This window comes from Mesocricetus auratus, unplaced genomic scaffold, assembly GCF_017639785.1.
Source record: "Mesocricetus auratus isolate SY011 unplaced genomic scaffold, BCM_Maur_2.0 Super-Scaffold_15014, whole genome shotgun sequence".
Taxonomy (NCBI): domain Eukaryota; kingdom Metazoa; phylum Chordata; class Mammalia; order Rodentia; family Cricetidae; genus Mesocricetus; species Mesocricetus auratus.
In genome coordinates, this window is record NW_024429186.1 from 15369743 (window position 1) to 15396053 (window position 26311).

Genomic DNA, 26311 nt, shown 5'->3' on the forward strand with positions numbered 1-26311 from the left:
CCACCTGGAAGAAGCAGCTACACAGAACTCCACCCCTTCCTTGGCCTCCTCTTCTACTGTGTTCCCCCAGCCTTGGGAGATATGGTCATTTTTCACATGTATAGCTGAGCATTGAGCCACTGTGCCACAGCAACAGTAACCTACTATCAGCAATTTGAATGGCTGTAAATCTGTCATCATCACTATCCACCACAAAAAGAAACTTTCTTGGCCTAAGCTACCAGCAACAGCAGTGGAACAATCTTTTGATACCCTATGGATATGCAGCCCTCTCATTGGCTAATAAGGAGCTGGCTGGCCTATACCTGGGCAGAAGGAGGTTAGGAGGGAAAACCAGACTAAGAGGATGCTGGGAGGAAAAGGGGGCAGAGTAGTGGGCGCCAGAGAAGTCACCAGCAGACACAGGGAGAATCTGAGATGGGCATGCCGTGCTAAGAGAAGTCACCAAGCCGTGTGGCAAAGCATAGATGAAAAATACGGGTTATTTAAGTGTAAGACTCAGCTAGTAACAAGCCTGAGCTGTCGGCTGAGCATTTGTACATAACATTAAGTCTCCATGTTCGCTTTTTGGGACCACTGCTAGCACAGGAAAACTCAGTCTACAAGCAACAGTCATCTATGGGAATAAAAAACGTGTTTTGAAGACAAACTGATAGACATTTCACATATGCTGATGGCCCCTCTGTGGAGTTCAACAGGTCCTTCCTAGTCATCCTCAAAGATATAACCTTCAACCTTCCTTTTCTCATGGGCAAAATAAAGGATCCCAAAACACAATAGTCACACTCGAGCACCAGTTCCACTCTCCCCACCAGCAAACCCCCACTGGGTCCTCTGACCTCTTGAGCAGTGGGCTTTTGTTCAGGTCTATAGTACTAAATAAGAGTTCCTTCCTCCGGAGCATACCTCACATCCAGTCAGAAAATAGTTGGCTCCACCCACGAGGGTCTACCATTTCTTAGTTACTGTTCTATCTATCACTGCAAAGAAACACCATGGCCAAGGCAACTTATAAGAGACCGCATTTAATTGGGGGCTTACTTACTTGCACTTTCAGGTTAGTCTATGATTGCCGTGGCAGTGGTGCTAGAGTAGGCACTAAGAGTTTACATCCACCCACAAACAGGAGGCAGGGAGTGAAACTCAAAGCCCATCCCCCAGTGACATATCTCCTCCAACAAGACCACTCCTCCTAGTCCTTCCTCAATGGTCCACCAACTGGGAACCAAACACTCAGATGTATGAGCCTGTGGGGGCCATTCTCATTCACACCACTATACAGCAAGAGGCACATTTTGCCTGGTAAATCGCAGCAAGACCACTGGCAGTGTGGTTCTTGCTCAACCAACAACATGCAGGGCGCTTTCTGGCCTTAAAAAGAGCAGCAGCTAGGGAGCGAGTTTACAGCCCTGTTTCTCTGTTCCTGAAACCAGTCTCTCCAGTGTCTCCAGCAGACGACAAACAGCAGTGACCAGGACCTGCATTGTGTGAGGCCTTGGATGTCACTCTGGACAGTATATCATAGGGAGTTTGCTTACCCCTGGCAATGGCATTGTCTATTAGAAACCTTACAGCCCTTGGGAGTTCCTTCTTTTACCCACTCTGGGTTTGATTCAAACTCTTATACTGCTGTTTTTACTGTACTGTTCCTGGGATGGTTTTCTAATACTGCAGGATACTCCAAGGTTAGAAGTGTGTATAGAAATCTTTTAGAGAGGGCGAGAGGAATCCCTGAAGATCCACTGTCATCCATTATAAGCCAGCATTAATCAGTCTTGGGATCTGGCAGCTTAGGGTCTACTGGAAAGCAATGTCAAAGCTAGTGTAGAGTGTTTGCCTTACATATGCTAGGTTCCAATCCCTAGAACCACACAGGCTAGGCATGGGGATGCATGTCTCTAGCTACAGCACTTGGGAAACGATGACAGGAAGGTGACAAGCTCAAAGTCATCTTCAGGCTACACAGAGAATTCTAGGTTCAAGGCCAGCTTGGGATATATGAGACCTTATCAACACAAACTGAATCATATTTAATAAGGTTTAATAGAACATGAAAATACCGCCTGTCTCAGTATATCAGAAGAGTAGCGTTTAGTACAGATGCATGGATGGGGATCATCACCTCCCCTAACTCTCCAGAGTTCACAGTCATCACCATGAGTCATTCAGCCCTCTCATCCTGGGGTTCTGCCATAGGAACACCTCACATTTCATTGTGCTCAGGTGCCTAACGGGGCCTGTGGCCCTGCTTTTTCTCACTGTGATTGTCTCAATGGCATTCTGGGGACAACCACAGCATTTTTGATAAGACTCAAGCAGCCCTGTCCCAAATTCCAAGGCTCCGGGGAAGTGCGGCTGGAGCTAGACAGTCCAAGAGCTCAGCAGAATTTACCTACAGCCCAGATCCTCTGGAACACTCCTGTCCTGTGGAACTACCCATCCCAGCCTCAGAGGAGAGGCTTGGACTCAGGTATAATAAAATTCCTCCTGACTCATGAGGTCCACCACCCAAGTCCAGGATGTGTCCACAAGCTGAGCAGAAGGGGCAGCTAATCTGCTAGAGCTCACCCTATGCCATTTCAACAGCATCAGAAAAAACACTCTTAATTCCCAAAAGGAAGCAGACCTATGTAACCGCATCCCGGATCGTCCAGGGTAGGGAAGGGGATAATTCAAATTGTGTAGTCATTACTTAGGCAAGAGCCTTTCAAAGGCACAGGCAGCCAAAGGGAAATTGGACTTCTTGAAAAACATTTGACGTCTGCATGTGAGAAGAAAGTATCAGCAGAGCGAAAGGAAAACACACAGAATGTGAGGAATTGCTCCAGAGCATGCATCTGGTAAGGGAATAATATCTGAAAAATGCAATTGTGAAATAGAACACATCTTTACACACACACACACACACACACACACACACACACACACACACACACACCTTCTAAGTCTCAAACCAGAAACCAAACAAACCCATTAAGCCTTGGATATCTCCTCAAGGAAGATACACTATTCCTCTCCACAGGGAACAGGATAGTCCACATCAGTGGGGATTAGAGAAACAAACATGTCTTTAATCCCAGCACTCAGGTGGCAGGGGCAGGCAGATCTCTAAGATAAGGCCAGCCCAGTCTACAGAGAATTTGTCTCAAAAAATAAAAAGCATGGGTGCATGGTTATTTACAGGAGCATGGGTGTGTGGTTATTTATTTACAGGAGCATGGGTGCATGGTTATTTATGGGAGCATGGGTGTGTGGCTATTTATTTATGGGAGCATGGGAGCATGGGTGCATGTTTTTTACAGGCACGCAGGTGACTTTCAGGAAGCTGCATCTCTGAAAAGCCTGACTTTAGCATCATGGTGAGCCATCAGGAAGGCAGTGTGACTGAAATTCTTTACACAACTTGCAGGAGGCTACTCCAGCATGTGCGTTGAGTCCTTTCTCATACTACCCTGGTATTTCTCTGGCCCACATCTGGAATCATTTCCAAATATCTCCCACCCACCCCCCTGACTGGTTCCCCACACATTCATCTTCTGCCACAGCAATAATGCCACTTCTCTAGAGCTGATTTTCTGTTTCAATTACTCTTACAGCATAGCAACCAAATACCTGACTATAGCAACTAAAATAAACCAAAATTCATCCTGCATCATGGTCTCACGGAACACTTCCTCTGTGGTTGATTGCCTCTCTACTTGGACACAACACTGTGGCTACAAAGGGTATTCTACACGTCATGTCGGGTAGAAAGAGAGGAGAGAGGGATGACAGGAAGAAACCAGGGCAAAAGACAGCCTTAAGGGCACGCACCCAGTGACTACTTCCTCCAGCGAGGTCGCTCTTCTTTGCGTTCATCACTTCCCCCAAAATGGCATCATGTGACTCCACCCACAGGTTAGGCCACAGATTAAGTCAGAGCTAACCATCTCTAGAAAGCACTCAGGGACACACCAAGAGCTACACCACACGGATTCCCGAAGCCTTTCAAAGCTGCTCCCCAAAATCAACCACACGCCACATGCCCCAGCAATGTCATCTCCCCTTTATCCCAAAAGAAATGAAAGGACCTGGAAAGGTATCTCTACACTCATGTTCAGGACAGCACGATACAGTCACGTTAAAGTATGCCTGCCCCGGAGCAATGTGTCCATCAATGAATCAATGACTGGATGGGTGAGCAAGCAAAAGGGCAGGCAACCATGAAACAGAATATTATCCACTCATTTTATTTATTTGTTTGTTTGGTTTGGTTTTCGAGACCACGTTTCTCTGTGTAACAGCACTAGCTGTCCTAGATCTAACTCTGTAGACCAGGCTGGCCTCAAACTCACAGAGACCCACCTGCCTCTGCCTCCCAAGAGCTGGGATTAAAGGCGTATGCCACCACTGCCTGGCCCTATCCATTCATTTTAAAAGGCAGAGAAACCATGTCATCTCTGCGTGAGTGTAGAGCATAATGTCACCAGATGACAGCCTCTGCAACTTCAAGACCCTTCAGGCCTGCCAGCTTAGAGGGGTAGGATACATTTCCTTCCTTCCTCCCTTCCTCTCTTCCTTCCTTCTTTCCCTCCCTCACTCCCTCTTTCTGTCTCTCTCTTTCTTCCTTCCTCCTTTCCTTTCTTTCTTTCTTTCTTTCTTTCTTTCTTTCTTTCTTTCTTTCTTTCTTGTTTTTTGAGACAGGTTTTCTGTGTGTAGCCTTGGCTGTCCTGGAACTCACTTTGTAGACCAGGTTGGCCTTGAACTCACAGAGATCTGCTTGCCTCTGCCTCCTGAAGGAAGCGTTTTCTTACTATGCTGTTTGTGTGTGTGCTTTACATCTGGGTCTGTGGCCTTGCATGTGTTTTTTAAGGTGTGCATCTGTGAGGGGAGTTACACTGGTTACAGTTGCACATTTGAGGGTTGAAGGGTTCTCTTCTCCTTCTCCTCAAGGCAAAGCCACTCCTCCTTGGAGTGAACTCTATCAATTGTCTCTCAGCTACAACAAAGACCCTATTCTAAGGCACAGGACCATTATCCCCACTCTGTCCCAAAACAACAGGGTGTGAGTGCAGTGAAGCGCAGGTCCTAGTAGCCAAGTGAGGCTTCTCAGACGCAGAGTGGAAATACACTCACTGACATTAGGTGGGTGACAATTATTGAAGACACCGAGGCTAGGCGTATGTGTGGACCCATGGTCTCCTCTCAGCAACTCCCCGAGGCAGGCTGCAATGGCCACAGGGCTCCCTCTGTCTTCCTTCTAGATGGTTATACTGGCCAGTTCTGCTTCACTAGGTCAGTTCAGGGAAAGACATCCAGGCCCCTGGACCACAACAGCCCATGGTACACCAGCTCCTAGTTGAGATTTTAAGATGCCCCAGGCTCTCCTCCCTCGTGGAATGTCATTGCACACTTAGGGACTGAGTGTCTCCCACACTCTGCTGTGCCTATAAGTCCCCAGGCGAGAGCTTAAGGGGCAGTCAGTACTGCGGGCCCAGCCCACGAGCTTCTCACTGCCTGTGCCGACTCCGCTCAGTAAGTCTGTAAATAGCCTTCTTCCGAACCCATGGGGTGGGAACGGCCACCCTGGCCACCTGCCTCCATACCTCCTCCACACAGAGGATTCAACTCCTATGGGCAGGTCCAGAGGAGAGCAAAGGCCTCCTTCTGTGCTCCCAGAATACAGTGTACCCCCTGCCCTGCTGGCCTGCCCCTCTAGGCCTGGGTTGCTGACTCTGGGTTGCTTACTTCTGTCTGTCTCTCCACCTGTTTGGCCGGCGGGGTTGAGGAGGGGCTATTGAGGAAACACCTCAGGCAGTCCTATACCCCCATTCTCACACCTAATATTCTCAGCTTGGGAGTCCTTCCACACCCAATCCCATGACCCTCTACTGGAAGCCACAGACTTTGACCTCTCTCTACTTGTGGAGTCAAGGACTGATTCCACACACAACTCTCTTAGGATGGAAAATGGGCTTTATTTTTTGTTTTGTTAACTGCTACCCTTAAAAGTGTGTTTCCCAAGGCTCCCTGTGGCAGCCCAAGGTCTTAGGCATCTTCTCTCCTGCCCAGTGACCTAGGCCTCTTCTCTCCCTTGGTCACCTGGGAAGAACTTCTAATCTCCAAGGGAAAATATGTTCATTAACTCCTCAGATGAGCTGCTGTCCTTCCAACCCTTCCTTTCCCCTTTCTTATTTGGGTTCTCACTCCTGATTCCAAGCTGATGACCGAGGGCTAGTCCAAAAGGCTAGAGTTTGCCAAACCTACAAACTGCCCCCAAGATCATATCCAGGTATAAGTATCCATGTCTGCATTTATGCTAATAATACCTTTCATATTTCTGTTTTTAAAATGAGGCTCAGAAATTGACCTGTATCACAGGTCACACAGATTCTAGTGGCATGGAGATTTGTTAAACAGGACAGTCTCTCTTGCATTGAGTCATTGTAGATGGGAGCAGAGTGGGCTCCAGACAGCCTGCCATGGGACCTGGTTCTGCCATAGCCGCTGCTCATGGTCTTGAACATATTCCTTAAGCTCTCTGGGATATTATGTCCTCATGAAGAAAAAGAGGACTTTTCTCCTCCATTAGCTCCCCTGCGGGACTAAGACAAGAAGGCAAAGTGCCCTTATGTATCAGAGAAGTGCAGACCATGCAGGTCTGCCCTGCCCTGAGTATTAATCGTCACTAACTCTTTCAATGGTGAGGCTGTAAAAAGTGCCTCATCCAGACTGTGAGTATAGCACAGGTGTAAGAAATGGTGGTTGTTTTCACATGTGTCAATCACTGCTTAGTGGAAGTTGACACAACTCAGGGTTGTGTCTCCCTTTCTCTGTATTGCAGATGATGACACCCTTTTTCTCCCATGGACTCCTCTTGCTAGCAGGCCTATGCTACCTGTTTCCCAGAACCCAAGCTACATATGAAGAACTCTACAATAACATGGACATTAATCGTTTTCACTGCCGGAAGGTAGCTCTCACCATCAGCAATGTCTCCTTCTCTTTGTACAAAGAGATGGCCCAGCAGTCAAGATACGAAAGTATTTTATTCTCCCCTATTAGAGTTGTTGCTTCGATTTTAATGCTTTCCCTAGGAGCCCAAGGTAATGTTAGCCAACACATCCTGGAGGCCCTAAAGCTCAACAAAACGGGCTTGCCTGAAGCTGAGATCCACAAGTGTTTCCAGTATCTACTCCACACTGTCAACCAGCCCACAAGTGTATCCCCACTGAAAAGTGGTAGCAGCATGTTCGTTCCCCAGGGTCTGAACCTGGTGGACAAATCTGTGGAGACAATCAAGGACTTGTACTTCTCTGACGTCATCTCCATCAACTTCAGAGACAGCAGTAGGGCCAAGACACAGATCAACAATTACATGATGAAGAAAACCAACAAGGAAATCGTAGAGATGGTCAAGGAGCTGAAGAATGACACATTCCTTGCCCTGATGAACTACATTGTCTGGAATGGTAAGGGTGACGTTACTAAGCTGAGCTGGCTCCAGGAGACTTATCCAAATAGATGCTCATATTCCAATGTTCCATCTCCTTGGCACCCCAAAGTAGAGGAGGGCAAAATGCCTAGATGTGTCTTCTTTAGTCTTTCACCAATAATCAGTGTAACAATTTTCAACAACCAATGAGACTGGAGGATGGAGGCTTAGAGCAACCCCTTTAGCTGACCTTGAAAGATCACTCTGTGTACAAATGTTCTTTTGAAATCTATGTGAGTGAAACAGGAGAATATATAGTGTTTTCCAAAAGAAAGTACAACAAGGTACACATAGGGCAGTTTCCATGGAGAAATACACTGAGACACTGTAAGAGTTGTAGACTCATCTTTGGAGCCTGAAAACACTGGCTTCCAGTGTGGCCTCCATCATCTATTACCTGTCTGTTGGACAAGCCATTTTATCTGCTTACCATGGACAAAGCTAGCCCAATGCTGTGAATTAGTGAGGTGACACAATGAATGGACTTGTGTGGAGCACATGCACCTGATTAACTAACCTTGACCCCAAGCATGACCTCCTGCCTGGAAATGGTTAGGTCAGGACCCTGGGGGTAACATCCGTGCACCAAGGGGATATACAGCTTGGGGAAGGGCTAGGGGTTGAGGCTAAGGCCTGCTCCTCGTCTCCTGAGCTCCTTTTCCCCTTTACAAAGACCTGCAGAGCACAGCACCCAGGCCATAGCTTCACTCCCTTCCTGGACCCGTCACCCCTCCAATGAGAATGTGAGGTCAGGGTCTCTGAGGGTCCTACTCATTCATGACTGTGAATACAGGTCCCTGAGGCCCTTACCTATTCTGATGACCATGATGTTCATGTTTTTTGTACAGCCCTGGGAAAGTTACCCAGGTATTTGTACTGCATCTAGGGGCTCAGGAAAGGACTCAAGGTACCAGAAAGGTTTGCCTTGAAAATAGATTAAACCATTGCCTGAAAAGGACAAAAAGCCTTCAGGATGTGCAGGTGTGACTTAGGGGCCACTGACCACCTTTATTCATTATGATTTAGTATCCCCAGGGAACCATTAAATAAACATAATACTAAATTTTTTTCAAAGACATTTTACCTTTGGAACCTGATAGAATATACCCCAATTCTACATCCCTCCCCAAGTTCAAACGACCCTCATAAAGCCCTGGTACCATATCATCTCCATTCTTATTCTGTTTTTAGCTGATAAAACCAGGGCTCCAAAAGAAGAGTCCTGGCTCCTATCTTCTGATACATTCTCACAGACCTAGATCCACCCTAGCTGACACCCCCTCTTCATCGTCTGCAGGCAAAATTATCAACGACTTTGATTGTCAGTTCATCAAGATGGAGTATTTCTACACAGGACACAGGTGGGGCATGAAATTACCGATGGTCAATAACGTGGGTGTGTATCATCTGTTCCAAGTCAGTGATCTGTCTAGCACGGTGCTGATTCAGAGCAACAACCAAGGCAGTGCCGTAGCCTACTTCATCATACCTGATGATATGAAGTTGCACGAGGTAGAGCAGAGACTGACCTACCCACACTTTCGCCGGATGGTGCAACAATTTAGCCTAAGGTGAGTCCCCAGTCCCAGGAACCACCCAGAACCAGTCAACCTCTGATCATTATGTGACAAAGGCCCTCGAAGACTGTTCAGAAGCTGGGCCCACAGCCACTTTGAGCTTCTAGACAGACAAGTGTTCATTCCTATACCATAGGCCAGGCTTGTTGATGGAAACTATGCTCGAAATGAAGAGGTGAGCATGTCCTCAGGGGAAATCATACCCGGGTATGGACACACTGCAGCCTCAATAGGCAGAGCACAGGGCAGGGGCCATAGCTGCAGTGTATATTATGGCTGAACCAAGAATAGGGAGATGGCTCTTTGGCCCTAGCCTCCTTAGGGGTTAGAGGTCAAGGTGGGGAACCCAGGGGGTGTTTGGAGGGTAGGAGAAGAACCTGTGAGAAAAATCTCAGACAGAAAAGAACACCCAGGGCACAACTGCAAGAGACTCCATTCCTCTGTCCCTCTTCAGTGGAGCTTATCAGGCCCTACAAATTAGTGAGCTGGTGCTGTGTAAGCTAGCCCACACCCTGCTGCCTGTTATGTGAGACACATGGACACTCTGACAGACCTGAGGCGAACTGTAGGCAAAGGTCTTAATCCGATGCCTGGAGCAGCACTTTCTGATGCCCAGAACCTGCAACAGAGGGCAGAGAAACCAGCTGGGGCTGGGAATGGAGCTGTTGAGATCCCAAGACCCAAAATGAGCACTGAACCTTCAGCATGGTGGAGAGAGGAGCGGTGTCATTGCACTCCCCAGAGAGCTGTTGCACTCACCTACACCGACTGCCACTCTCCTGGGAGTCATGTCTTAGGGGCAGGGTAACCCTGGATGAGTAAGAGGGGGCAACCAAACACTTCAGGACACAGTGAGACAAGGCTCCATGTGAACACCCTGAGTCTGCCTGGAGGGCTTCTCAGAGGAGGTGGCATTTCAGAGGCTCCAAGGACAAAGTGTCCCTCGCATACTAAAGAAAAGCTTCCTCTCCTCCCTGCTAGGGCGGTCAAGGTACACATACCCATATTGTCACTGTCTGAGACCCACAGTGTGGAGTCAATGATGGACCTACTAGGAATCACCCCTGATTTCAACAAGGAAGCCAACAGTTCAGTGATCATGCAACACACACCTCAGAAGTCCTTCAAGGTGAGGTGACCTCGCAGTGCGGTTCCAGAGATTGTTTGAGTCCAATGGGTAGAGGTGCAGCTCAGGTGTGAAGATAAGGAGAAGGCAAAGGTAAGGCTGAGCTCCTCCAGAGGACCTTTGGAGTTTATCTGGAGGATGGGGTCGGAGGTCAAAGCTGCAACAGGGAGATTTTGTGTGCTGCTGATAATGTAAGTACCTTCCCTGAATGGCCTTCCTGAATCTCAGTCTCACCTTTTGCCTGGGACATTGTCCTAGAATTTTCCACTTGTAGCATTTAGAGCTACTAGCCAACTACAAAGCCAGTATTAATGATTTTTCCAAAGAATCCACTGGTTCAGGGAAATGAAAGGCATTCAGAATGGACAGGATACCCTTGGAGTCTGGACACTTAAGGTCATCTTCAGAAACCCAGTCTCCGTAGGGCTGACAGCTACACATTGGAAAGGACATGAAATCCAAATGTCCTCCCACTGAGAAGCTATGAGCTGTATCCAAGGCCATGGGAGATGGAGTCAGGAAGAGAACATGGAACTGAGTGGTCCAAAGCAGGGAAAGACTGGAGATAGAGGGGAAGGTGACTGCCATGGCTGAGGGCAGGGCAGTATCATAAAGGGTGGACACAGCCATGGGAGGGTCTTCCTTTGTGAGTTTCCCATGAGATCCTGCTCTAGGACATAGTGACTGCTGCCCCCTTCTGACATGCCTCTGCTTCCCTTCCTACAGGTGGTGAGTAAGGCCACGCTGACACTCGAGGGAAAGGGCACAAGACTCACTACAGATTCATGCTTCAAAAGCAAACAATGGTCTGATGTTCCTCTTGTTAGAGTAAATAGGCCCTTCATAATCTTCATCCAGGACCCAACAAACAATGTCCCCATCTTTTTAGGCAGGGTAGCAAATCCCAGAAAGTAACTGCTCTTGGGAATCAGCCCCTCTCCTGAGAGCTGTATATCCTTCCCTGATGACATTAAACATGAGATTCTTTTACCTACACCTGAGTGTCCAGCTAACTTTTCTACTGTTCCTTGAGGTGTGTGGAGACTCAAGGTCACAGCTCATCTCCATGTCTCCTGCATCCATCTCCAGCACTGAAGGGAGAGGGTCATATCCCCTTATGGTTGCATTGTGTCAACTTCCTGGGCCCTATCCTCTCTATCTTACCGGTGATTTCCTGAGAATGGCTAGAGGAGATGGAGCAGGACCCCAGCCTTTGTCCCTGTCATATCTTTCCTGCCAGAGGTGTCTCACAAGTCCCCCAATGAAAAGGTAGGTCTCCCTGGATCTTGGCTTCTGTCTTCTCAAGTCAGTCAGGCCTGTGAGCCCAAAGCCACTTACTTTGTTTCCCTCATCCTTGCTGACCATGAAACCATGCTGTACAGATGGCTCTAAATGGTCATAACAAGGACATGTCACTACAGGAGAAGAACACCTATCCTTTCCCATGGTCCCCCTGAGATCTTCCTGAAGTCATATGTACCTTCCCCTACCCCGTCTTCAGACTATCACTGTAGTATTCCAAGGGCAACTGTACATTCGGAGTGGACCTCAGGATTCACCCTGTCATGGGGCCAGGCAGCCCGCCTGCAGCATCCAGCAGCCCCATCCCAGAGAATGCAGCTACTGCCCAGAACACTGCTTTGTTATGGGAGTGCTACCCATTCCAAGCTCATCTAGAGACACCCCTCCATTCCTGAATAAATGTAGACAGAAAGCATTGGCTTGAATCATAAGATTGATATTTTACATCAAAGTGTCATAGTCGTGTGATTTCACAGGACTCAGTAATTAACACACACCAAGCATTTCTTTAAAGGTGACACTTTTCATAAATGATCTATGAGTACCTCCAACCTTCCCAAACTCCACCAAAGATAAAACTATCCTCATGACGGCAGTGACACTGAACTACAGAGTGTCAGGACCTGGATTCTAGTTGAGACTGACACATGCATACTATGTGACCTCTGAGAAGCCATCAAACTCTGAGCCTTAGTATATGTTATAGCTTTTTTCCATCCCAGTAGCCCATGTGCCATTGTGAGGGACAGTGTCCTTCCCATCAGGAGTTTTCTTTAAGAGCCAGACCTTCTCATAGAGGTGCTGGGGAACATTCCCTAAATGCCTGTTGTAGCACTTCACAAATCTGACGAGAGACAAGGTCCCATTGGCCATGCTGGAGGAGCAGCGAGTTGAAGTTCTGGGTGTCAGTCCACCAGGAGGGAATCCTCTGATGGGTCAGTCTTGTTTAGGCAAAGCCACACTATTGCAGACCCTGGAATGTCTTTTGTGTCTGCTGTGCTCTCTTTCTCTGGCATCTAACATGGTATGAGGGGACATGGGCAGATCTTCACTGCCTGTAATACAGTGTGCTTATCTCTTAGAAACATTCTGGTTTACTGGGCATTTTTACCTGTGGATTGTCAAGAAGATGATCCCCCCTTATGCTGTACTGTCTAATTTGATAACAATATTGATAGCATAAAAGAGTTTTAATGAATAAAAATAAATACCAGGATATGTTTTACAGCCAGGGTCTGTGAGCTTCACCCAATGAGCTGCATGGATTGTAGTTCAAGTTAAGGATTAATAATTGAGTCCCAGTGGCCTAGCTAATTTAGATTCTGTTAATCCTAATGTTGGGAGATGTATTCACAAGTCTCAGGAGTGCATCACAGCTGAAACAAAGTTTTAACAATAATAAAGTTAGACTAAGATGTTTTTGCTAAACAATTTTGAGATGAAACATCCAAGAAGACAATCTAAAGTTTTAGAAAGGCACATAGTTGAATGCGGTACTCTTTAAGTTTTAGAAAGTTTAGAAAAGTTTTAGAAAGGCACATAGTTGAATGCGGTACTCTTTAAGTTTTAGAAAGTTTAGAAAAGTTTTAGAAAGGCACACAGTTGAATGCGGTACTCTTTAAGTTTTAGAAAGTTTAGAAAAGTTTTAGAAAGGCACACAGTTGAATGCGGTACTCTTTAAGTTTTAGAAAGTTTAGAAAAGTTTTAGAAAGGCACATAGTTGAATGCGGAACTCTTCAAGGCCAGAGAATAAGAACAAAGCAACCCAGCTATTACTGGCAGATGTACTCTCCTTGCTAAGTCATTTCTGGCCTCAATCTCCTGGTATAAAAAAACTATTAATAAATGGATATGTACCAAAAGATTTAAAGTAGAGCTGTCTGAAGGAAACATCAAGAGTGCTTGTAATCGCCTTTTCCCCCAACCCCCTCGGATAGAAAAGTCTAGCCTTACTGACTCCCTGGATTCCCGACAAAGCCCTGTGCTGTTGGAGGCTGGCCCCCCAGACAGTGGCAAACCAAAGCAGGGCAAGGGAGATGCTTGTCCCTTCATGACAAAGATACTACCAGGAATTCTCATTCCCAGAAAGTTTACCACCCCCTACCCACCCACCAACCTCACCCCTACCACTCAGAGCTAGTCTGTACCCACACAAAATAAAATTTCTTCTTGAACCTTGAGGAACATTTTTCTAAGATCACACTGGGCTGCCCAGTGGAGAAACAACCACTTTGCTAGAACTCTCCCTACCCCGATTTCACTAGCTCACAACAGAGCACAACATTATGAGAATCTCCCCAACCTGTCCAGCTAAAGACCAGAGTGTCCAGGTGGTGGTGGAAGGGACTTAAGGAAGTGAGGTCATTACTACACCTTTGATGACTGTGGAAGATACAGGAGAAGTAAGATGTTACTATGTTATCAAGCCTTGCTACATGCCTCCAACATGACAAGCAAGGTTCCTTCAGCTGGAGTTGAATGGAGCTGTCACTCCCCAGTGGTGACAGGGCTGCTCACCCAGACACAAGGAGAAGCTGGTTTTACTGGGGGTTTGTGATGGGCTAATGTTTGACACTTGTTCACTAACCCTGGGCATTGTTTAAAAACATCTCATGCTGTAACACTTCCACCCTAAGCTTGGACTACATTTTCCCTGAGCCTTGCAGCTGTCACTTGGAGCCAATTACCTCGACATGAGTACACTATTTGACAGCCTACACTATTTGAACAGCTTTCCATTCCATGCCAGAACTAGGACTCTGAAGAAATAGTCAGGTGTATGTTCTGTTATGCTTGTGTGACCTCCAATGAGGGAGGGTTCCACATCAGTGTGTGTGTGCATATGTGTTCCCTTAGGCATGTCTGTATGTGCTGTGTGATGGTGTGTGTGTGTGGGGGTGGTGTTCCTGTCATTGTCAGTCTTTATGCATACCTATATCTGTGTCAGAATGTGTGTATCTGTCTGGGAAGGGTACAGCATGGGTAGATGCACATGTGAGGATAAAGGAACTTTATTCTCCCCATTCTCAAGGCAAAGCTCCCCCTCCCTAGGATGGATGGACACCATCAGCTTTTCTCAGCCCCACCAAGGTCCCCATCTGTGGCATTAGGCACTTGACCTATCTCTCTATTCCCAAACAAGCAGTGCATAGCAGAAGGCCAGGTCCTGCTGTGAGACTTCCCAGCAGGAGTGGAAGCTCACACCCTGCCTGGAGACAGGTGGCACTGAAGACACCTTGGCTCATGCACAGCCACAGGCCCCGATGCTTAGGAACTTATTGCCCTACTTTCAGCTGCTCCCTGATGTGGGCTGAGGCAGCCACAGAACTCCCTCCCTTCTCTGATGTCAGAAAGAACTAAACGGAAGTGGCGGCTCCCACTGGACTGAACCTAGAGAATAGGCAGGCCGTGGGTCACAGCAGCACATGGCCAAGCTCACACACTGTCCTGGGTTCTCTTCCACCAAGAGTGCCCCGGCCACATAGGGACAGAATGCTCCTTTTCCTACTCAATCCATGAGTCCCCAGAGCAACAGCTTGAGGGACAGTTGGCACTGTACCTCTTGTCTCCCGCTGGCCCCTGGAATCCTGATAAGTAAGTCTTCACCAGTCTCCTCCTGAGCCCACAGGGTGGGCATGGCCAGCCCCCCCCCCCACCTAGCTCAGCACACCTTGTACACAGGAGACCCTGAAGCACCCAGTGTTGTGATGGAGCCAGAGAAGGAAAATAGCTTTCCTCTGAGCTTTCAGCACACAGTGGGCCCAGAGATGATGCTGGGCATTCTGGCCTGGTTGCCTGCTCCAACATGCCACCCTCCCAGATCTAGGCTGACCTTGGGCCTCCTGCTCCCCGGTCTCTGTTGGCCAAAGGTCTGGAGCCACTGAGGGTGCCCATCTCCGAACCAATACCTTTGGAATCCAAGTCTACTCACATGCCCACACCTTGACTGGAATGGAATGACCCATAACCCAACCAACTATCAATTCTGGATGATCAAAGCACATTTCCCAGATTCCCTTGCAGCAGTCCCAGATCCTCACTCCTCTGCTTTCTGAGCCCATCCTCCTGCCCCAGAAATCCTTTGATCTCCTGCTGGGAACTCCAGAGAAGGGAGAGAAGTGTGTTTATTAACTCTTCAGATAACCTGGCTGCCCCTCTGCCCACCTCCTCCCTTTTTCTTGTCTGGGTTCATGACCCCATCCTTGAACTTTGGTGCCTCCCTGATTCCCTGGCCTGTCTCCACTGCATGTACCTCACCTCTCATCAGAGCAACGTTTCCAGTGTAACAGACATGAAAGCCAGCCATGGCAGAAAGACCCCTTTGGAGGTGAGCGGGGACATGAAATGGAGTCTTTAGACATGCCTCAGACAGAGACAGTTGAAGAAGACACTGGCAAGGCCAGGGTAAGGCCAGGGACCCAAACAAGAAGAAGGTTAAAAGGGTTGACAAAGCAGCAACTCCAAGCAGAGCCACAGTTTGGACCCTAAGGACTAACCTTCAAGGCAGACACTGAAATGCAGAAAATAAAAATATAGAGAGATGCCAAGTAGACACAACCTTTCTGAATAAGGCTATCCCCAGAAATCATCCAAAGAATTACTGTGTTTGACTTTACAAAGTGTAAACAGTATGTGAGGGTTGGCGTGTTTCAATTCACTATGAAAGAATAGCCACCATGCATCTACATGTGCCAAACATCACAACTCCCGACAAAGGCTGAACAGAGTGGACAGGCCGATGGCAATTCCGTCTGTCCTTATAGTAGAACAATAATCTATAACCAACCAACAACCAGACTGTTGGGCCCCAGCCCCATGGGGTCTCTGTGAGTTGCTAGTCAGCCTACAAGTGCAACTTGTTTTCCAGTCCAAGTGCTTCCTGTTTTCTAGTCCAAGTGCTTCCTGTTTTCTAGTCCAAGTGCTTCCTGTTTTCTAGTCCAAGTGCTTCCTGTTTTCCAGTCCAAGTGCTTCCTGTTTTCTAGTCCTGGCTTCCTGCCCCGGCCTTGACCCTCTGACATCAACATCTAGCAGGAGGAAAACATACTCTCCACCTCCTGGGGTTTTTCACTGTGCTGTAAGCCTGTATATAAAGCTGCTTCCTTCTACAAGAGAGAGACCTCTTAGCACTTGCAATAAAGACTCTCTCTCTCTCTCTCTCTCTCTCTCTCTCTCTCTCTCTCTCTCTCTCTCTCTTTCCTGGCAATAAAGGCAGCACATGCATTCTCTTAGTACAAATAGCTGGACATCTTGTCTTTCTTTTCCTGGTACCTTGGACTTGCTTGTGGTGCAGGTGCAGCAGACAGATAATCAATAAGGGAAGTGAGACTCAAAAGTCATCTTCAACATTCCACCAACAGCATCACACACACTGTTCTCAGTGCTGTGGACTATTGTTCCCCAAAGCAGGCCCACTGGTATTGAGGAAGTGACACACCAGGAAACTAGAATGGGGGTTGGGTATGAGAGGTAAACAGTCTTTAAGGGAGAGAAGGAGGAAGGATTATAGCACACATGTGGCATGGAAGTGAACTGGAAAATACTGGAGGTAGAAGGGTTAGAGGGGGAGAAGAGGAAGAAGAGAAATAGGGCAGAGGGTGTCAACCAAAACATGGTAGGTATGAAGGTGCCTTAAGGTAACCTGCTGCTTTGCAGGGTATTACAAAATGGTACATTACATCTCGAAGTAAAGCCAGGCCCTGGTGGTCCACACCTTTAATCCCAGCACTCCAGAGGCAGGTGGATCTCTGTGAATCTGAGGCCAGCCTGGTCTACAAAGCAAGTTCCAGGACATTCAAGGTTACCCAGAGAGACCCTGTCACAAAACAAAACAAACAAACAAACAAAAACAAGAAAAAACATAAAACACCTAAAATAAAATAAAGTCCAATATTTGAGATTCAAATATAAATAAATAAAAATGAAATGGCATAAACACAGCCCATAAACAAACTGAAAAATCTTGAAAACAATGATCACAAAAACGATTCTTTTGAATATTTCTTTGAAATCTATTATCCAGTAGAAAAACCCAGCAAATAATATAATCAGCAAGCTTTTAAAAAGAAAGAAGTAAAGAAGAATAAACAGAAATGGCCAAAGGAAATTCTAAGATGTCCTAACTTCTTGCAGTTAAAAAATGTAAATCCAATTAAGAGCCATTGCCCTGGCGCCCAGTGCTATGAGAAAGCAGACATTGGGTGAATCTGTGCAGCCTCACTGGAGGACAACTCGGTAAGAGCTATCAAAGGAAAAGGAAAACACGCTCACTTTCAACCCCATCCCTGGGAATTTACCACACAGGATGCCATGTGGGATCCCCCACCCCACCCCTTGTTTTATAATGGTGTATCCCTAAAAGGCAACATGAAGTAGCATTTTTACAAGACCCTGAGTGAGGCTGGGGAGACGGCTCTGTGAGCAAAGAGATCGCCATGCAAACGTGAGGACCCAAGTTTGTGTCTCCAGAGCCCACGTGAAAGATGTGGTAGAAAGCACGGCTATAATTCCAGCATTCCTAGTGCAAGATGGGAGGTGGAGACAAAGAGATCCCAGGAAGCTTGAGAGGTAACCTTGCAGAGAACCAAGAAGAGACAGTCTCTAATGGAGGTAGACGGTAAGGGGAGACACTTAAGCTTATGCTCTGACATCCATATGTGTGGCATGACATGTATCCCCCCTCCCAGACTTACCCCCACTACATACACATGCAAGGCTTTTTAAAGGGTTCTGTGGGGGCTGACATGGAAAGATTGCTAAAAGCTAAAGAGATGCTTGTGAAAAGGAAGAGTGCACCTGTGTGTGTGTGTGTGTGTGTGTGTGTTTCCTGTGAGAATTCACCTACAAACTATTTACTAAGCATGTATTATGTTGCCACCGAAACAAAACAGACAGAAGTGTGTGCCTGTGGGAAGGTTGTCGCCAGGGATTCGGGCACATACAGCAGGTGAATATGGAAGGGAAAGGCCATGAGTCCCATGGAGAATCGAGTTATGCAGGAGATGGGGAGTGCTGGGGTGAGGATCCTGCTCAGATGGCATCCTCAGAAAAGACACCCCTCTGTGATCCCTTTGCCCTCGGGTAAGATAGCATCTGAGACCCAAGGCAGGTAAAAGAGAGATCTGTGTGGGTGCTGGGAAGACAAGCAGGCGGAAGAGAGACAAGGTGTGTTTGCTATGGTTAAGGTCAGTGAACAGGCAGCTCTCTCAAAGCAACAGAGTGTGAGCGTATGGGCACAGACCATAACTTCCTTCTCTAATGTTTAAAAAGACACATTGATTTACTTCCACTGACAGAGAGTCTAGGAAACAGGAAAGAATCCCAGAGAAGAGGAATGAGGCAAGATCTTCTGAACAGATTAGGAACACGGCAAGGGGGGGGGAGTGGGAGCTGGGAAGAAGAGAGGGGGAGAAGAGGAGGAGAGAGTAGGTCATGGGGGAACAGGAAAGTTGAGTGGGGGGTAGAACAGGGGGAGAACAGGATGAGAAATACCATAATAGATGGAGTCATAGGTTAGAACAGAGATCTGGCACCAGTGTGACCTCTAGTGATCTAAATGGATGACACCAACTGGCAAGCTAAGCAATAGTGGAGAGACCACCTTAAATGCCCATTCCTGATAATGAACTTGACGTCTACACTATATGCCATCCTAGAACCTTCATCCAGTGACTGATGGAAGCAAAGGCAAACACCCAGTTAACACTGAACTGAACCCATGGAACCCAGTGACAGAGAGAGAGGAGCGATGAGCAAATTGGCAAAGAATGAGCTGGCAAAACCAGCAGAGACAGCTGACCTGAATAGGGGAGAGCTGGGAGGCCAGCATGGAACTGTTCCAGACCCCCTGAGTTTGAGAGTCAGTGAGGAGGCCTGGGCAGTAGATCAGTGTTTATCCCTGGCATACAAACAGACTTCGTGTGTCCATAACACAAAGAGGGATGCTCTCTCAGCCTGGACTCTTAGGGGAGTGCCTGGACCCTGCCCTGAGTGAAATGACAGACTCTGGTTATCCCCTATGTGGAAGGAAGTGGGGATAGGGTGGGAGGCTGGGGGGAATGGTGGGGGGGTGCGGGAGGAGGGGAGGGAGAGGGAACTGGGATTGACATGTGAAGCAAGCTATTTAAAATTAAAGTAATAAAAAAATTTTTTAAAGAAGTAAATGGAAGGGGTAATGGGGAAATAAAGGGGTAAAGGGGCCAGGATACTGCAGGGGCCAGGATGTCCCATGGACTAAGATGCGCCAGGGACCAGGAAACTCCAGAGGGTCAGGATACTCCAGAGGCTCAGGATACTCCAGGGGTCAAGATGTTCCAGGGTCCAGGATACTCCAGGAGGCAGCTCTATTCTTATGGGAACCTGGCCTGCAGGAACCTCATCAGATTACCAGGAGAGGGTCCTTGGTCAGATGAATTTGGAGAGCTTTGGATAGTCTTCACTTAAGGACTTCTCATGGCCTTTAAAATACTCCCATCCAAGTGGGAAAAAAGAGAATAGTGTTCCCCAAGCTGTCCTGACCGTGGAGGCAACTACCCCAAACTACCTTTGACATCACAGGAGACAGCCAGTGCTGCACTCGGATCTCTGAGCGGTGAGTTCCAGGACAGACAGGGCTGCACAGAGAAACCCTGTCTCAAACAAAGGGGTGATTTTTTTTATTAAGTGTGGTGGTCATGGGAGTGGCTCACTCTAGCAGTGAGGAGGGGCATCTGATGGAGACAAGATCAAAGGTAGAAGACCCCAGACCTCTCATCCACTGCACATGTCTGTCCTGTATGTGCGCATGTTCCCTGTGCTCAGACAGATGCTTCTGACACTCGCAGTCTGCATGGAAAGACACCAGGGTGGTGGGACACCCACCAGCAGATGCTTTTGGTTCAGAATGGCATTGGTGCAGCATGTGTTCACACTCTACTGCCCAGGTCTGACTTCCGCCCTCCCGGGCATTCCTTGGAGGGCAACCGAGGTACCAGAGATGAGGTGAATGATGGCATCAGCCACGGGAGTTGGTGACCAGGCCCTAATTGCACAATCCCACATCAACTTGAGCGTGTTAATATTAACTTCGTCTCCAGGCCAGAGAAGCATCAGCAAGTTCCAGTCACTAGCCTCATGAGGTTGTTTTGTTCATCTTGTTGACTAAATCACCTCACTCTCTCACTTGGCTGTCCACAGCAATCCTGTTCAATCCTCCGTAAATGTATGAACTTTTATTTTATAGTGCTGTCGATGGAACCAGACCTTTTGCATTCTAGGCTACTTCTCTGCCCTTGAGCTACATCTTCAGCCCTAAACACAGCTTTAATCTCTGTGACTACATGGGTGGATAGACAGACACTGGAAAACTGAGTGGGAAAAAAAGTCCTGTAGAAACAGCATGCGTTGTCAGCCCCAGGGTTGTCACAAACTGCCATCTTGAGCAACTTTAGTAACTGTGCCATCAAAACTGCTCCTAAAAATGCATTTCTTCCCAATGGGCATTTGCTATGTTGGGACATCTTTTGAGAGAGATTGCTATTCACTGCTCAGATTCAGTCAACCAAGCAATCATCCTCTGATTGTCACGTACTGAGTAAATGATGCGTTCACTGGGTCATCTTGCACTATGTGCCCCTACATGCCGACCCAGGATTACACTCTGTGCTTTGTGTGGGATTCACATGGCTTAGCGAATGATTCTGAATTACAAACTTCTTGGTAATAAGAAAAATGGGCTTTATAGAGCCTCTGCTGTCCTCTTGTTCGTTCAGAGGGTTGTCCTGGATGTTGCCGTGGACAGTGACCCATGTTGCACATTGTGCATGAGTGCCTCCTTTGGGTGGTCCACCATGAAAATATTTCAGCATAGTTAGACATTTGGAAATTTTCATAATAGAACATCCCTTATTGTGCTACCCGAGGACAGACAGGAACTGCTGTGAGTTGAGTTATATCTCATATGTCAAGATTCTAACCTCCGGTAACACAGAAGGAGACCACACTTTGGAACCAGGTTCTTTACGGAAGCAAACAAGTGAAAATGAATGTGTTGGGGACATCTGAACCTAATCTGTATCCTTATAAGAGGGGACATTTGAATGTGACAGCATGGACCTGAGTAAACCCCTTGAACATAGAGGGTATGTTAGGTGAGGCTACTTGAGAGGTCATCATGGATGTAAACATGAAGATGAACATGTGTCAGCCAAGGAGAGGTCTGGGCAGGACTCAAGAATGAATTCTATCCATAGCATTTATGGTTTCTGGAACTATGAAAAGTAGTGATTCTTGGTGTTGAGCCAGTGTGTGGTATTCAGTCATGGCCACCATGGCTAACAGTGTCCTGATCAGATCTTTGTACTTGAACTTAAGTACTCATGTAAGGATGGCGTTCAGTACTGCTTGAGGGAAGGAGGTTCCTCTTGCAAAGTTAGGAACCTGGAAAATGAGCATGTACTAATATCTTCCTTGGAAGGAAAGAAGGAACGTAGGAGAATCATCCTCTGGGATCTGAGGGGCAGCTCATGTCCAGTACTGAGGCAATAGGCATAGCGTTTTTACCATTGCTGACTCACCCATAGAGTTTTTACCATTGCTGACTCACCCAATGGCATTTCCCAAAGAAGAACATCTAAGAGAAAGTGTTTAGAGCTATGTCTTGCTGGGCAATACATTCGAACTCTTTACTATTCACAAAGACATAGGTACTCTTGGCTCCTCTTAGGGCTTAAGGGAGGTCTTTAATACGGTACTACATCTAAAGCTCCAGTAACGCAGTAGATGCTCCAGCAATTGGGGTAACCACTCTGAAACAACATTGAGATTAGGCAGGTGAGGTTCAGTGAACTGGCTCAAAGACTTGTTTGTTCAATAAACAAGTGCAGGTGAAGGCCAGCAGCATGTGGGTGTGCATGTGTGGAGATCAGGATCAATACTCCAGTGCTGTTATGTGTTTATCCCCATTGGACATGCTGAGAATCGATTACGTCTCCCCACCAGTGCTCGGAGAAGGCATGGTACAGTAGGCAGAGTACTCACTGGTGCAGAGCATAAAATAAGATTCTAATTCTCATTTGTCTCCAGTGGGGTGGCCTTGGTAAGGTTCAGATTTCTCCAACCTATACTTCCTTGTCTTCCAGTGAGAGCTTCTATGAATGACGAGCACTGCTGTATGTGCCAATCCTGATGTTCTGCCCATGGCAGACATCACTAATCACCATGATGCTATTTCTGCTCTGTGCAAACAGTTCCAGAATTCCTACCACACTGATCCTCCGGGATGCACCACATAGGACCCAATATGGCGGCTGGGATGGAAACAGCTTACTGAGTTGCCTAAAGATCTCTAAAGTGCCTCCCAGGTATTCATTATGCATCCCTCAAGGTCATCTCCTCTCTACTTCCCTCATTTCCTCCCTCCCCACCTCGCTATCCTCCCATTCTCCCTCTACCTCTCCTTCCCAGCCTCCCTCTCTCTCCCTCTCCCCCTCCCATTTATGTGGGTACATGAACATGTGTACATGACAATGTGGAGACCAGAGGTTGAGAGCAGATGTCTTCCTCAAGCCCTCTTCCTTATTTTTTGACACAGATTCTCTCACTGAGCCTGAGCCTGAACAATTCAGGTAGATCAGCTGGTCAGTGAGCTCCAGGAACCCAGTTCTGGGGTTACAGGTGTGTGTTATATCACCCAGCTTTAACATAGGTGCTGTGGATCTGAACTCAGGTCCTTGTGCTTGCATGGCAAACACTGTACCGACTGAGCCTAGCCTCACCATCTCCCAAGATTTTCATGTGGTGAATATTTATCCTTTTTGCTGGATAGAGTCCTTCATCAAGACTTGCCCTGCTGTACCATCTCTCTCTGCCAATTTATATTTCAGCTCTCCTTTCTGGAACCAGAGTCCTACATCCTAGCCTACATCACCCAGATTCCTTTTGTGACTCCTGGAAATCTAGACTAGTTTGAATAAGACTACCAGCCCACCATACTTCACATAGGTGTTGAGTCCCCAGAGTCATTTGTTAATGGTACAAACGTTGTCCAAACAAAACCTAATTATGGAATCTAAAGATGAACCTTTCAGAAAGTGATTAGGACTAGATTAGGTCATTAAGGCAGAGCTCCCAAAATGGAATTCTGATGGTTTATAAGAAGTAGGAGAGACACCAGATTTGCAGATATGAACATAGACTCCCCTCCACATGGTATCATTGGCTGTCTCATGACGCTGGCAACAAAGAAGTTATGTGCAGAACTGAGCCAATGCCAGCAACATGGCCAGAACACTCAAATCAAATCTTTTTTTAAATTAAGCTAACCTACCTTGGGTATTTCATTATGATAATGAGATTTATACAACATCTCAGAGTGGGATTTGTACAGATGATTCCACATGCCTTTTTCCCATCTCCCAGTCACAGTTAGCAGATCACAGTATTCGCCCACTGAGAGACAGAGTCCCTGATGTGCTCTCAACCCACTCTGTCAGGCCATGGTAGATTAAATGAGAACAACCGCCCATTTCATCCTTAGCTAATTTGGCCAAAGAAAACCCAGGGCAAACTATTAACCTAAGGAAAGAACTAGGTGTGTGTGTGTGTGTGTGTGTGTGTGTGTGTGTGTGTGTGTGTAGGGCTGTCAGATCTAAGTGGTACAATGAAGCACACCCAGCACTGGAGACCTCCCCAAGCCTCACTGTTCTGTTCCTCTTCCAGCCTTCAAGACAACTCCAAATGTGCCTGTGCCCAGGAAGCTGCTCCCCAGAGCAGAAAGAACATTGACTCTAAGTGCCTCATCACCCAGCTTGGCCAGCTTGCCTTAGTTTCTACAGGCTTTTTGTTTTGAACAAGTCACTCATACTTTCCTGGGCTTACTTACAAAATATAACAATGACTGCCTCTTGTATTGGGGGGGGGCACAAAGTGTATCCCTAGCAGACAAATGAGTCAAGAGCATCTGCTCTTCCTACTCAATACTGGTCTGTTACTGCTTGTGTTTCTACACAGAGGAAAAAATACTGCTCGTGCACATCCTGGAGACATGCAAAAGGGAACAAAGATGATGAGCTGTAGGGATACCATGGGAATACACCAGATTGCGGGGCCTTTGAGAGAACTATTCCAGTCACTTAGCCAGCATTTTCTGTCCTGCCTTCTGACTATGAGCAGTCTGTCCTTCCTCTGAATCCAGCTTAGAACCTCCTGGTAGAGAAGGTTTCATCTTAGGGAATGCTAGCTGAATTCTGAGTTCAAGGGGAACCTAAACAACTCAAGGTTCTGAGACAGGCCAACATAGGGAATGATTAAGAACCTAGGACTCCACTTGGTTTGGGCATCTTCTGTCTATCTATCTATCTATCTATCTATCTATCTATCTATCTATCTATCTATCTATCTATCTTCTCTTTATGTATCTGTCTCTACTTAGCAGCCTAGTTCTTTTACTTGCACATTCTATACACACACACACACACACACACACACACAGGCGCGCACACACTGCTCCAGACAATGTGCTTTTCAACCTCAAAACCCCACCTGCAATTATTTTCACATACAATCTCCCGACAATAATAGACATTTCTCTGCCCCTAACAACAAACAAGGTACTACTCGTATGTTCCCAGTGTGCTGGGTAGGAAGAATAGAAAGGCCAATCTGGCTTGAACTAATTTTGAGTACATGCGCAGTAAGGCAAACTGTGTCCCTCAAGTGAATTTGCACCCTATTTATCATCTTATGTATTTGCATAATTGGGTATGTTTATGATTAAAATCATAGTCATATGAGGAGAAACATGAGCAGTAGGGGAAAAATGAATGCTTTGTTGGGGAAGTCTTATGTCAATAAAGCACTGTTGAGCCAATAGGGAACCAAGATAGGAGGGACTAGGAGTCCAGGAGGACTCTGGGAAGGAGAAACACAAGAGAGTCGAGATGTAACGCCATGGGGTAGGAAGCCCGGAAACTTCTCCGGTAAGAGACATACTTAGATTAACAATTATGGGGTAATTACTTAAGTTAGAGCTAGCCAGTAAGAAACAAACAAGGCCAACAGCTTCATAATTAATATAGCCTCCTGTGTGTTTATTTGGGATTGATGCGGCTCTGGAACCAAGCTGGCGGAAAGGCTTCTCTCAAGGAAAAAGCTTCTCTTTACAATGCATGACCTAATCTATCAGTCATAATGAGCACCCCTGAGTAACCAGCCCCACCATCCTTTAGACCCCACATAGGTCACCGTCAAACTTAACTGTGTATCCCTCTATCATCTGTACAGTGACTTCTCTCCAAATAGTTATAGTGTTGCTTTGCACACCCATGGATCTTTGAATACCTTTGTGTGCCAACTTTCAGTTCTTTGGCTAAGAAAGCAAGAACCAGAAACAGCTGGCCAAGAGCCTGACCACAGTCCAGAGGTGTTCACACACCCTCACCACAGTCCCAGAAGCATTTGGTGGACACAGTGGGGACATATGCTCCCAAATGACACCTAGCTTATTGGAAAGAGTGACCCAGTATATTTTTCTCTAATCCCTTTTCAGTACCCAGCCATGGTCAAATGTAAGCAGATGCGTCAGGTGTGAGGAAGGATGGATGGATGGATGGATGGGTGGGTGGCATGAGAGGGAAGATGTGCCAGGGTGCCCCTCTTCTTGCCTGACCTGCTGCATGACCCTTTTCCACAGCTGGCTGGCTCAGCAGTCTCTGTGCCTCCAGGCTCCCCATACACCAGTGAGCACAGCACTGAGGCTGGAGAGGCTGGAACAATTGCCAGAGGGAGGGTACATGCTGACCTTGCTATGTGACCATGACTTCCTGAACTTGTGAGTAATGTTTGCTCTCCCCTCACTCC

At 47.0% G+C, this 26311-nt stretch overlaps 1 protein-coding gene across 1 annotated transcript; it reads left to right on the forward strand.

The window, feature by feature from the left end:
* The first annotated feature begins 5471 nt into the window (after positions 1–5471).
* Positions 5472–11754, forward strand: LOC101837671 (alpha-1-antitrypsin 1-6). Its single transcript, XM_005068271.2, has 5 exons — positions 5472–5514; positions 6824–7451; positions 8772–9045; positions 10033–10180; positions 10904–11754. The coding sequence occupies exons 2-5, from the start codon at positions 6824–6826 to the stop codon at positions 11090–11092; spliced, it is 1239 nt and encodes a 412-aa protein (XP_005068328.1). The 5' UTR covers positions 5472–5514; the 3' UTR covers positions 11093–11754.
* Positions 11755–26311: the final 14557 nt, after the last annotated feature.